Source organism: Hippoglossus stenolepis, chromosome 23 (assembly GCF_022539355.2).
Source record: "Hippoglossus stenolepis isolate QCI-W04-F060 chromosome 23, HSTE1.2, whole genome shotgun sequence".
NCBI classification, from domain to species: domain Eukaryota; kingdom Metazoa; phylum Chordata; class Actinopteri; order Pleuronectiformes; family Pleuronectidae; genus Hippoglossus; species Hippoglossus stenolepis.
The window spans coordinates 4321234-4333603 of NC_061505.1; the positions used below are offsets into that span (position 1 = coordinate 4321234).

General features: G+C 40.5%; 3 protein-coding genes across 4 annotated transcripts in view; 2 read left to right on the forward strand and 1 right to left on the reverse strand.

The window, feature by feature from the left end:
* Window positions 1–246: 246 nt before the first annotated feature.
* LOC118102428 (thioredoxin) lies at window positions 247–3592 on the forward strand. The gene is made up of 5 exons (XM_035148585.1): window positions 247–406; window positions 2011–2115; window positions 2389–2448; window positions 3040–3105; window positions 3245–3592. Exons 1-5 carry the CDS (start codon window positions 383–385, stop codon window positions 3305–3307), a joined length of 318 nt encoding a protein of 105 aa, XP_035004476.1. The 5' UTR covers window positions 247–382; the 3' UTR covers window positions 3308–3592.
* A 3565-nt stretch (window positions 3593–7157) lies between these two features.
* LOC118102429 (thioredoxin) lies at window positions 7158–11148 on the forward strand. Its single transcript, XM_035148586.2, has 5 exons — window positions 7158–7300; window positions 9507–9611; window positions 9886–9945; window positions 10598–10663; window positions 10809–11148. The coding sequence occupies exons 1-5, from the start codon at window positions 7277–7279 to the stop codon at window positions 10869–10871; spliced, it is 318 nt and encodes a 105-aa protein (XP_035004477.2). The 5' UTR covers window positions 7158–7276; the 3' UTR covers window positions 10872–11148.
* A 74-nt stretch (window positions 11149–11222) lies between these two features.
* svep1 (sushi, von Willebrand factor type A, EGF and pentraxin domain containing 1) overlaps window positions 11223–12370 on the reverse strand; it is a 76886-nt gene continuing 75738 nt past the window's right edge. For both annotated transcript variants that reach the window (XM_035148583.2, XM_035148581.2), the window contains 2 exons: window positions 12225–12318; window positions 11223–11517 (listed from right to left, as the gene is read on the reverse strand). In XM_035148583.2, coding sequence (XP_035004474.2) covers window positions 11487–11517; window positions 12225–12318 — 125 coding nt within the window. In that variant the 3' untranslated portion in view covers window positions 11223–11486. The remainder of the gene's footprint in view (window positions 11518–12224; window positions 12319–12370) is intronic.

Sequence of the window (12370 nt, forward strand, 5' to 3'; positions counted from 1 at the left end):
AAGGGGTTTCTAAGGCTCTGCATGTATTGTTTTTACGTGGTACAGTAATATTTGATCTACCAAGTGTTTGTCATTATCTGCCCATAAAATGTAAAACCACAACCTTCGCGAAGCTGCACTAATCAGTCTTTAAACTTAAATGATCAAGATTGATATGGATTTTGTTGAATCTTGATATATTAGCCCCCAGGTGATAAAAAAAAAAATTAACTATATGCTTTTATTTTGTAAAGGCCTGTGCAGTCACTTCCGCCGTGGGACTGCAGGGGCGGGGCTTGACGCAGCGGCTGAGTAAAACCGCGGCCCCCCTCCGGACAGAGCGCCATTCACGAAGACCCCTCCGCCTGTTTTCCTCCGTACACGCGCTCCCTCCGCCGTCATCATGGTTCACGAAGTAACGGGTCTCGTAAGTTCTGCTTTTTATACGTTATTAGTTCTTCTCTGCGCGTCGGGGAGGCGCCATGAGGCGAAGCGTCCAGCGCCCGGTGCCGCTACTCCTGCGGCCGCTCCGCCCTCCCGCCCCCTCGGTGCCATCCTCCGGGGTTTATTCTCTATTTACTCTCGACTCCAGCGACCCTTGGATTCTATTTGAACGTTTTTAACGCGTCTGGGTTCGAGACCCGGTGAAGCAGCCGGTTGACGCTGTGCGATCACATCCAGCTGAAGTTGGTTTCACAATCGTCTGTCGGACCCGTTATGAGCAGGGTTGATGTTGAGCTTGTTTTCAGATGCTCAGTTCGTCTGATTGATTAAAAATCTACTTTTCTGTCATAATTTAAATATGAACGTATAATTTCCTATATGGGAAACTGTGCTTTAAACCATAATAGGTTCTCAACCTGGTCTAGAATGGAGGGTTTTCTGAATGGAGTCTGGTGCACTGCATTAACGTGTCTTAACAGAGAATAATAATAATAATAAATGATTATTTCTCAAAGTCGGTTTCAAACAGACAAATTTAATTTACATGTTTACAAACCGACAACAGGATCAAATGGACTTTGGGAACGAACCGTCTCTGATCTGAACTTAATTCAGTTTGGTCTGAGGGTTATTTTCTACCCAGTTGTTGTTTGATGGGAAACTGTGAAAACACAACTTTTCTATATCTTAAATATAATGTTTCATATATGTGACACTGAACTTTAAAACATCTATAAGTCTTAATGTTTAAAGGATTTCAGAGTGGATTTTTTTTTTTTTTAAATGGATAAAATAATAGTTTTGTAAAAGTGGGTTTCTAACAACCTTTGTTTGAACGAATCTATAAGACGCCTTTAAAACCACCGAACAATCGATTAAGTTAATCGATCACACACTATTATTATCATCTCACTGTATCCTTTGGTGTCGAATCGGAAGCTAACTTCCCCTCGGGTCCGCTAGCGTGTCACCATGTGAGCAGCTGTGCACTTTTCCTTCGCCATCTTTCCGCGGGTTTACTGCTCACGTCACTGACGTCACACACGAAACACCGGCTCTGTGTCGTTCACACATGTAAACTACATGTGCTACACTGATGCTAGCTGCTAATGGAGCTAATGGAGGCTTGTGCAGAAGCTAAAGGGGGACGCTAACGTCAGTGTGGGTGGATGGGGCCTGGGTGTGTCCTCTTCTATGAGGGCACATATTCGGAGTCCCTGTGACTGCATAACAATATAGTTTTTTAATTATTATCATTAATATCGCAGTTAGCCATGAACTTTGTATAAACTTAGTTTTGATAATGTCTCATGTAGCACTTCTCTAAACAAAGGTACAAAGTGCTTCACACATGACAGATACACAAGTCAGCGTACACAACAGTTACATAAAGCGGTAGAGGTGCAGTCATAACAGAACACCAGACCTTTAAAAGAAGGAAGGATTAGTTCTGGTATGTGATGCTTTGTTAGTCTGTCTCTGGTCTGCACAGGGAAAGTAGAAGGATAAATGTTCTTATGAAGCAAACGTCTTAAATTAAACGTGTTTGTAGCTGATGCTATTTTCCTTTTTTTTCATATTCTTTAGGAAGACTTCCACAAGCAGCTGAAGGACGCCGGAGACAAGCTGGTGGTGGTGGACTTCACCGCCACGTGGTGCGGCCCCTGCAAACAGATCAGCCCAGTTTTTGTAGTAAGTGGAAGATTGTTGCACTTTAAGTCGAGTGAATACAAGAAAAGAACGTGGTTAAAGGCGTTTTGAAATCATCTGCGAAATGAGTTAGATAATGTTTTAAACAACAAAGTTATGTTTAGGGAAGAAAAAAAAGCTTGATTATACATGTGAAAGAAAATTGATTCCACTTCAGGACAAAAATGCACCAATATCTTTTCCGACAGTCGTGCTGTGATTTAAATTTCTTGTCTTCACGTTGACTCATCCACTCTCTCTCTCTCTCTTATGCAGAAAATGGCGGCAGACAACCCCGGCGTGGTTTTCCTGAAGGTGGACGTGGATGATGCTGAGGTAAGTGTGTATATGTACATAAGCCACTTTTCCATCTGTGGAGAATTGTAAAGGAAACTCTGGTGTTTTATAAGAAGAGTTAAAGGAAATGTCCTCATGTGTTTAGTCAGAGCTAATGTTGACGGGGTCCCCGCGCCATTAATACTCCCAGCAATGTGGAGTATTCATGAAATCCATGTGACCGAGTCATGTGACCGAGGTTTCTGCTCCAACTTGGTGACGTGAGAACAAACCCGCTACTGGAGACTTGTGTCTGTGCTCAGCTCTGGGACGTAAAAATATGAATGAATAACCGGTTGCATTGAACATTGACAGAGTTTGGCTGCACGGCTGATGAACTTTCTGCTCAGGTCTGATAGAGGCCATAGGCTACATGACTACGCACTTATGAAAACCCATTTAAATTCATCAGATCTTATTTGGATCTGCACCAAGTTACACACACTCAAAATAAAAGTCCCCTAAACATGGCAGATTTTTGGTTCAGATTTTTGATTTTTATCCATGAGTCATTCTGGTAAATCAAGGAACGATGTTAAAGGAAGTCGAAAAAAACCTCAGACTAACTGTTGTTCTTCTCTTTCTTTCCAGGAAGTCAGTGCGTTATGTGAAATTAAGTGCATGCCCACCTTCATATTTTACAGGACAGGAAAGAAGGTAAGTGTTGAACATGCAACAAAGATTGCTGATGGTTCTGCGGTTTTTAAATAGGAACACTTTCTTTAACATTCTCTCATTGAAAGATAAAAGTTTTATTGTGCACTTGTTTTTTAACTAACGCCCCCGTGTCTCTCAGGTGGATGAACTCTCCGGCGCTAACAGCGAAAAACTAAGTGAAATGCTGAAGAAACATATGTAAGCCCCGGAAGGTCTAACCACACAACCTTGTTCTACGAGCTCCACAGAAACCGCCAGTAGCCTCTGTCCACGTCTCAGAAACCCACGACCACCGGCTCCTGTTTTCCACGTAGCAGGCGGACATTTATTCCACTCGTGTACTGGTTCCATAGTCCTGTCACATTCATGTATGTAAAATTCGAACACTTTTAAACTCCTGTACAGAGAATTTGGATTTTTCTCCTGAACGTCTCGTTGTATGTAACGTGTCCAACAAGGTGGATTTAATAAATGAAGATGAGTTACATGCACTGGGTCTGATTTCACTTTATGAACCTCAACACGTCGTTTGCTCTCACGACCTCACAAAAGAGCATTTGATGGTATTTTATGCTTTAATAAAAATGTGAGAATAGTTTACACATATACATTGGACAATTGCATCAATAGTTTTTACACATCGTACAAGTATATAGCAGCATATGTTTTAATACTGTTGAGTCTCTATGAAAAAATACAGCTTTATTTTACAAAATGGTTCTTGCTTTGTCTTTTGTGGAGAGATGAGACTGGTTTGCTCGAGCGTCAGTTAACTTTTCAAGAATTCCCTTCATAGGACGATTCACACAGAGCTGAGGCGGGACTTTAGAAGTGATAGTATCCTGTTTTCCTTTTCCTGCAACGAGAAGAGGAAATTAATTAAAGTCATGAGGAAAATTGAGGCTTTAAATTGATGACCGTACTAGGGCCTCCTTGAAGAAAATAATTCCTATATTAAGGTAGTAATACTGTACTACGAGAAGTCATACTTAAATGAGGAAGTCATATTTCAATAGAAACTTGCATAATATTACCAGAATAAAGTTGTCATTTCATAGGGAAATACAAAAGTATTACAAGAATAACTTGGTTCATATTTGGAGAAAAGAAAAACTAAATATTAGTTCTTTCTTCAGGATATACAGTTTCTTCCACAATCATTTCAAAGTCCTGATAATGTGCTGCTGATGTGACCATCTCAAGTATTTACAATATTTAACGTTTTCTAAAATATAACAAGATGCTGCACATTCCTCATTTTAACACAGACAACAGACTGATCCTCTGATACCTGTAAATGACAGGTAGCTAAAATTATTCCCATATTTTGACTTTATTCTCGAAAAATAACTTTTGTTATTCGGTTGTGGAAGTTAATGTCGTGCAACATATTGTAATTCACATAAAAGCATTGTGAAAGCATTGAATCGTTCAGATTAAGCAAACACAAGTTTTTCCACCCGATAGCTTTGAGTCAGGAAACCAGGCTCATGCTGTCGCCCACAGGAGTCATCATTACTGAACCCTGTCAGGAAATGTGACTCAAGAGCTTCACACTAATAAGTCGATTATTGAGAAAGATTAAGGTCAAAGTATTTTTCCACAGAAACAATTCTCTAGAAAAGATCCAGTGAGCCAATGATTCAGATAAAACTGGGGGACTTCTCGTAATGTCTCTTCAGCTCAGGCTTTAGTTTTCAGTTTCAGTCTGGATGGTGAAGGGCTGAGAGCGGAGGGGACGCCCAGTGGAGCAACATGGAAACATCCAGTACATATTGAACTGGAGCCAATGGCAGAGACAGACTGGAACCCTGAGCTCTCTCTCCCAGCTCAGCCCCAGCAAATGTCTCGCTTTCCAGTTACTCCCTCTTCTTCTCTGGATTTTCAGCTCCACCCTCTTCTCCTTCAGAACGTTGTAAAGGTCAACTTTAAAAGAATCTCTACTGCAGAAATTTATAATCAAAATATATATTTTTAGAAATAACTTAGAATTCATAGTTTTTTTGAGGTCATACCACATGATATCCAAATGTGGCAACTACATACCAGCTGTGAAAAAGGTAATTTTTTCCCAAATTTGAGAGAGAGAGTTACAAACCTGTTGCTGCTTCCATGGGTCCTTTGCTAAATGGTTTATGATGCAACTTCCTGTCTTTGAATGGATTTCAACATAAAAGTCACAAATTGGTCCTTTCTTGATGGTCGCACCACATGGTATTTCATAAATTGGACATCATCGGACAAAGTTTGTTTGTATACTATGATGGAAATATAAATGCAAATGCTTTGCAATTTTGTACAGGATTACAAAAGACTTTGGAAATCATGCCAAATATGGCAGAAAATAAATTTGAATAGATTTTGAGTAATTTCAAAGAAGTTTTCACAACAGCGGTCATGGCTGGACGGTTGCACCACATGATATTTTGACACTTTAAAAAACAGAAACATTTAAATCACTAATGTTTTTTGGAAATTTAAAGTGTGTACATATACGGGACAGGTACTACATATATATGGTATTTCTTTATGTATTTAAACCTTTTTTTAACAGAAGAAAATGCAGTTGGACAGAAAATATAGGCGTCACGTCAATGACCCATATATATATCTCTCTATGAGAGGCTACAGCTCTTCTTACAGTTAATGATCAAAAAATCAATCAACTACGTCAATAGAGGCGGAAAGAAGCTCCGGCGTCCCCCCCCCCTCCTCCTTCCCTCCTCAGAGTCATCAGGGGGATGCTGCTGCTGACGTGGAGGGAATCCTGTGGGTTTACACCATGTGCACAGTAGGTGCACATGTTTGCTCACACACGTACCAGCATAAACATGTCAGAGCGCCATTGACCCGCGCGTGAACTCACCACTGTGACAGCGATGCTCCCATGGTCCCACTACTACACTACATGTGTGAACCTTGTGTCGCCTCATTGCCCTACAATTGGCCACAACAGACTAAAAGCATCCTCTGTAACCATGGAGATGAAGCTCCTCATGTCCTTATGAAATTCAGATTAGTGTCTAAAAATACTCCATTTCCTGACGGAGACAAAGAGCTCAGCTGGGCAGCAGGAGGCTGAAGGTTCCTGCTCTATTATCTACAATCCACTTCTGTTATGAGACACTTTGGATGTAAAGTTACAACAGTAGACTTTCAAAATAAACGTCTTCACTGGCTAAAACTACTTTACACAGAGGGATGGAAGTAAAGGGAATACTCAGATCCTCAACTTGAATAAAATACTTCACAACAGATGAACTTCATGCAGCCAAAAAAAGCCATCTTAAATGAAAGTACGGTATTATCAGCAAAATGTGTTAAAAACGTGAGTAAAACTTCCTGTTCAATCGGATTATTAGCTTGTTATTTTATTTAAAAAGCAGCATTTTACTGTTGGAGCCAAAGTAAAGATAGTTTAATATATATATATATGCCTATAAACCTTGATAAAACAAATATTAGGATATATTTTAATAAGGTGTACTTTGTATTTGTTCTGAATATCCACCACATAAAATATACCCCCCAAACATATGTATTTATACGTATACATATATAAGTACAATAGTAAAAAAAACACAAACAAGTAAAAATCTTAAAATCTACACATGATGCACAAGTCACAACTCACTCACTCAAGAACTGTATATTTTAGATAAATACAATTAATGTACCAACAAATACTCCAAGGGGTTTCTAAGGCTCTGAATAAATATATTTTGGCAAATGTATATAAAAATACAACCATACTAGTAATTATCGCAATATTGTTTTTATCAATAGCAACACAACAAAAGTCCAATATATCAATGTATTGTTTTTACGTGGTACATTAATATTTGATCTACCAAGTGTTTGTCATTATCTGCCAATACAATGTAAAACCACAACCTCCATCAAGCTGCAATAATCAGTCTTTAAACTGAAATGATCACGATAACTATTGATATTGATATGGATTTTTTTAGATCTTGATATATTAGCCACCAGGTGTCTTTTATGCTTTTATTTTTGTAAAGGCCTGTGCAGTCACTTCCGCCGTGGGACTGCAGGGGCGGGGCTAGACGCAGCGGCTGAGTAAAACCGCGGCCCCCCTCCGGACAGAGCGCCATTCACGAAGACTCCTCCGCCTGTTTTCCTCCGTACACGCGCTCCCTCCGCCGTCACCATGGTTCACGAAGTGACGTCTCTCGTAAGTTCTGCTTTTTATACGTTATTAGTTCTTATTTGATCGTCGGGGAGGCGCCATGACAGAGTATCCGCGGGGTTTTGAAAAGTATTAAAAGTTGATATATCAATTTAGGGAAAATCAAGACCCTTTAAAAAGTATTAAAAAAGTCTTGAACCTTTTTCAAATACAAGACCCTGTACACGTGTTGTTGTTTCGGTGTGAAGAGCATAGTTGTCTAAAGACTTTGTTAAAAGTTCATGTGAAGTCATTTGTTCTTTAGTCCTCACAACAGCGCAACAAAAAAATACCTGGTGTTCCAGCGGGGGGCGGGGCTCGAGCGGGCGTCGCTAGGCAACGTTTGACTCGGAGCGCGAGACCGCGGGGCGAATGGCGCGTGTCGTTGTCGGATCTTCCACGTAGAGGACGACTTGCTGCAAATACTGCGCTATTAATTCTTTATATGGCTGCAAAGGAATCGGCAATGGGGAAGTGTAAATTCGCAGAGTCGTGGTTGGAACCCGATCAAACCCGTGGCGGCACGCAGACAGCGGTTGTCCATCGAGCATTGGGCAACACCTCCCTCGGCTGACGCTGTCCCACCACCCGGTACGAGTACCACAGCTGAAGCTAGTAACGTTAACTCAGTGGCCGCCGCTTCAACGTCCACAGACCTCAGAGTGACGCGGGGAGCAGAAGGGTTGTGGTGTCGCGACCCAACAGGAAAACACCCGCTCTCACGTCCAGTGAAGGAATTTCAGAAATGTGGATCAGAAGCGGATCAGCCGGCAGAGCAGGCAGAGCAGGCAGAGCAGGCAGAGCAGGCAGAGGGGGGGGGGAGTCCGGATCAGTGATGAGCTGATCACAAAGTCAAACACCCTCAGGAGAAGGCACAAGGGGAAACGCACTGAGCTGGTGCCAACTGAAGAGTTGTTGGAAACCAAAGCAACTGAAACGAGGCACATGCCACGACTCGTATTTGTAAGGAGTGAGCACTCCCACAGCTCAGTTAGTTTCATCCATGTTCAAAGTTTACACAAGTACATTTCTGAGTTCTATTATTATTTCATAATACTGGGAGAATGGGGCAGATGGTAATTTTCTTCAGGTGAGAAAACAGACTAGTTTCCCTGTGTTGGTCAGCTGAAAACTTAGTTGCACTGAAGACATGCCACGTGGTGGCTCTTTTTGAGAAAGTTGTAGCATTATATCAGTGACAATGTTGATCTGATTTGTGTTATTTATGCTGCAAAATAGTGTTATTATTTAAAGTATTATAAAAGTGCCTATTGCAGAGTTGACTGAACCATTTCCTGCTCAGTGTGTCTGTGCAGTGTTTCTCACACCACAAGTAGATTCTGACTGCCGTATTCATTTCAATCTAGCCTCTTAATTTTTCTCTCAAAGTGCACCAGATGCATCTTTACTTTAAAATGTACTAAACCTTCTTCCAAGAGGGTCCAGGGTCCAGCCACCATGATCTCTCCAAATCCTGTGGGAAACACTGTTGTGTGCATGTGTGAGTGAGTGACTGAGCATGTTATTGTTATAAATATACTTTATTTTTTTAAGTTAAAACACATTTTGCCTTTTGGCTTAGTAACTCAATTTATTCTTTTGAGCTTTTTTCCCTCCCGGCCTATCTGAATTCTGTTGTGTTGATACAGGGCTCCATAGAAGTTCTGGCAAACTAACATTTAATTTTGCAATCTCAAACTCAATTGTGTTAAAGGTGTGTCGCTGATGTAACCGGTTACAGCTCGTAGTGGCGCTGGGGTCTTGAAAAATATTAGAAGGGTCTTGAAAAGTATTGAATTTAATCTCAGGATTGCTGCATATACCCTGTAGTATTATTATTATTATTATTATTATTATTAGATCAGCTGTAGAAAGGTATCATTAATATCGCAGTTAGCCATGAATTTTGTATAAACTTAGTTTTGATAATGTCTCATGTAGCACTTCTCTAAACAAAGGTACAAAGTGCTTCACACATGACAGACACACAAGTCAGCGTACACAACAGTTACATAAAGCGGTAGAGGTGCAGTCATAACAGAACACCAGACCTTTAAAAGAAGGAAGGATTAGTTCTGGTATGTGATGCTTTGTTAGTCTGTCTCTGGTCTGCACAGGGAAAGTAGAACGATAAATGTTCTTATGAAGCAAACGTCTTAAATTAAACGTGTTTGTAGCTGATGCTGTTTTCCTTTTTTTTCATATTCTTTAGGAAGACTTCCACAAGCAGCTGAAGGACGCCGGAGACAAGCTGGTGATCGTGGACTTCACCGCCACGTGGTGCAGCCCCTGCAAAATGATCGGCCCAGTTTTTGTAGTAAGTGGAAGATTGTTGCACTTTAAGTCGAGTGAATACAAGAAAAGAAAAGAACGTGGTTAAAGGAGTTTTGAAATCATCTGCGAAATGAGTTAGATAATGTTTTAACCAACAAAGTTATGTTAAGGGAAGAAAAAAAAGCTTGATTATACACGTGAAAGAATTGATTCCACTTCAGGACAAAAATGCACCAATATCTTTTCTGACAGTCGTGCTGTGATTTAAATTTCGTGTCTTCACGTTGACTCATCCTCTCTCTCTCTCTCTCACGCAGGCATTGGCGGCAGAGAACCCCGGCGTGGTTTTCCTGAAGGTGGACGTGGATGATGCTGAGGTAAGTGTGTATATGTACATAAGCCCAACAGAGCAGTGTGTCGACCACAGTGCTGCTGGGAGGGAAAAGAACCATATGCACATATAACTTTTGCATAACACTTTTCCATCTGTGGAGAATTGTAAAGGAAACTCTGGTGTTTTGTAAAAAGAGTTAAAGGAAATGTCCTCATGTGTTTAGTCAGAGCTAATGTTGACGGGGTCCCCGCGCCATTAATACTCCCAGCAATGTGGAGTATTCATGAAATCCATGTGACCGAGGTTTCTGCTCCAACTTGGTGACGTGAGAACAAACCCGCTACTGGAGACTTGTGTCTGTGCTCAGCTCTGGGACGTAAAAATATGAATGAATAACCGGTTGCATTGAACATTGACAGAGTTTGGCTGCACAGCTGATGAACTTTCTGCTCAGGTCTGATAGAGGCCATAGGCTACATGACTACGCACTTATGAAAACCCATTTAAATTCATCAGATCTTATTCGGATCTGCACCAAGTTACACACACTCAAAATAAAAGTCCCCTAAACATGGCAGATTTTTGGTTCAGATTTTTGATTTTTATCCTTGAGTCATTCTGGTAAATCAAGGAACGATGTTAAAGGAAGTCGAAAAAAACCTCAGACTAACTGTTGTTCTTCTCTTTCTTTCCAGGAAGTCAGTTCGTCATGTGGAATTAAATCGATGCCCACCTTCATATTTTACAAGACAGGAAAGAAGGTAAGTGTTGAACATGCAACAAAGATTGCTGATGGTTCTGCGGTTTTTAAATAGGAGCAATTTCTTTAACCTTCTCTCATTGAAAGATAAAAGTTTTATTGTGCACTTGTTTTTTAACTAACGCCCCCCCCCCCGTGTCTCTCAGGTGGATGAATTCTCCGGCGCTGACAGCAAAAAACTAAGTGAAATGCTGAAGAAACATATGTAAGCCCCGAAGGTCTAACCACACAACCTTGTTCTACGAGCTCCACAGAAACCGCCAGTAGCCTCTGTCCACGTCTCAGAAACCCACGACCACCGGCTCCTGTTTTCCAGGCGGACATTTATTCCACTCGTGTACTGGTTCCATAGTCCTGTCACATTCATGTATGTAAAATTCGAACACTTTTAAACTCCTGTACAGAGAATTTGGATTTTTCTCCTGAACGTCTCGTTGTATGTAACGTGTCCAACAAGGTGGATTTAATAAATGAAGATGAGTTACATGCACTGGGTCTGATTTCACTTTATGAACCTCAACACGTCGTTTGCTCTCACGACCTCACAAAAGAGCATTTGATGGTATTTTATGCTTTAATAAAAATGTGAGAATAGTTTACACATACATTGGACAATTGCATCAATAGTTTTTACACATCGTACAAGTATATAGCAGCATATGTTTTAATACTGTTGAGTCTCTATATGAAAAAATACAGCTTTATTTTACAAAATGGTTCTTGCTTTGTCTTTTGTGGAGAGATGAGACTGGTTTGCTCGAGCGTCAGTTAACTTTACAAGAATTCCCTTCATAGGACGATTCACACAGAGCTGAGGCGGGACTTTAGAAGTGATAGTATCCTGTTTTCCTTTTCCTGCAACGAGAGAAGACACGATTTAAAGTTTTCATGAGGAAAATTAAGGCTTAGTCTAAGTTTTAAATATGACAGTACTAAGGCCTCCTTGAAGAAAATAATTTCGATATTAAGGTAGTAATGTACTTAAATGAGGAAGTCATATTTCAATAAAAACTTGCATAATATTACCAGAATGAAGTTGTAATATAAAGTCATATTTCATGGAAAAATAACTTTTGTTATTCTGTTGTAGAAGTGAATGTCATGCAACATATTGTAATTCACTTAAAAGCGTTGAATCATTCATTAAGACAAGTTTTTCCACCCGATAGATTTGAGTCAAAAAACCAGGCTCATGCTGTCGCCTGATTTTCAGCTCCACCCTCTTCTCCTTCAGATTTTTGACCACAAATCATTTGTAAAGGTCAACTTTAAAACAATCTCTACTGCAGACGAGGCAACAGCACCACACTTCAGTTTGGCTGCAGGGGTGTGGGCTGGTGAAAATGATCAAAAGTTTATAAAAGGTCCACGTTTTTCCACCAAGAGTTGAAAAAGTGTTTTAGATACGTGTTCAGCAACATATACAACTTTCTGATTGTAAGATGTCCTACAGTCATTATTCATTTAGAAATATTACATTAAAACTTTATAAATCATCTCCTCATTTGGATGTTTGAAAAACGTTTTGAGGAAACTGCGTGTGTGTGTGGGGGGGTGTTCACCTGGAGCAGTCGTGTCCGCTCCACCCTGAACTGCAGTGACATCTGTTCGGCCTGATGCATCGACCTCCATTGAGACATGGTGATGAACACACAGCTGTGGAGAAGTCACACACACATTCCACATTTGAAATTCAAGACCTCTATGA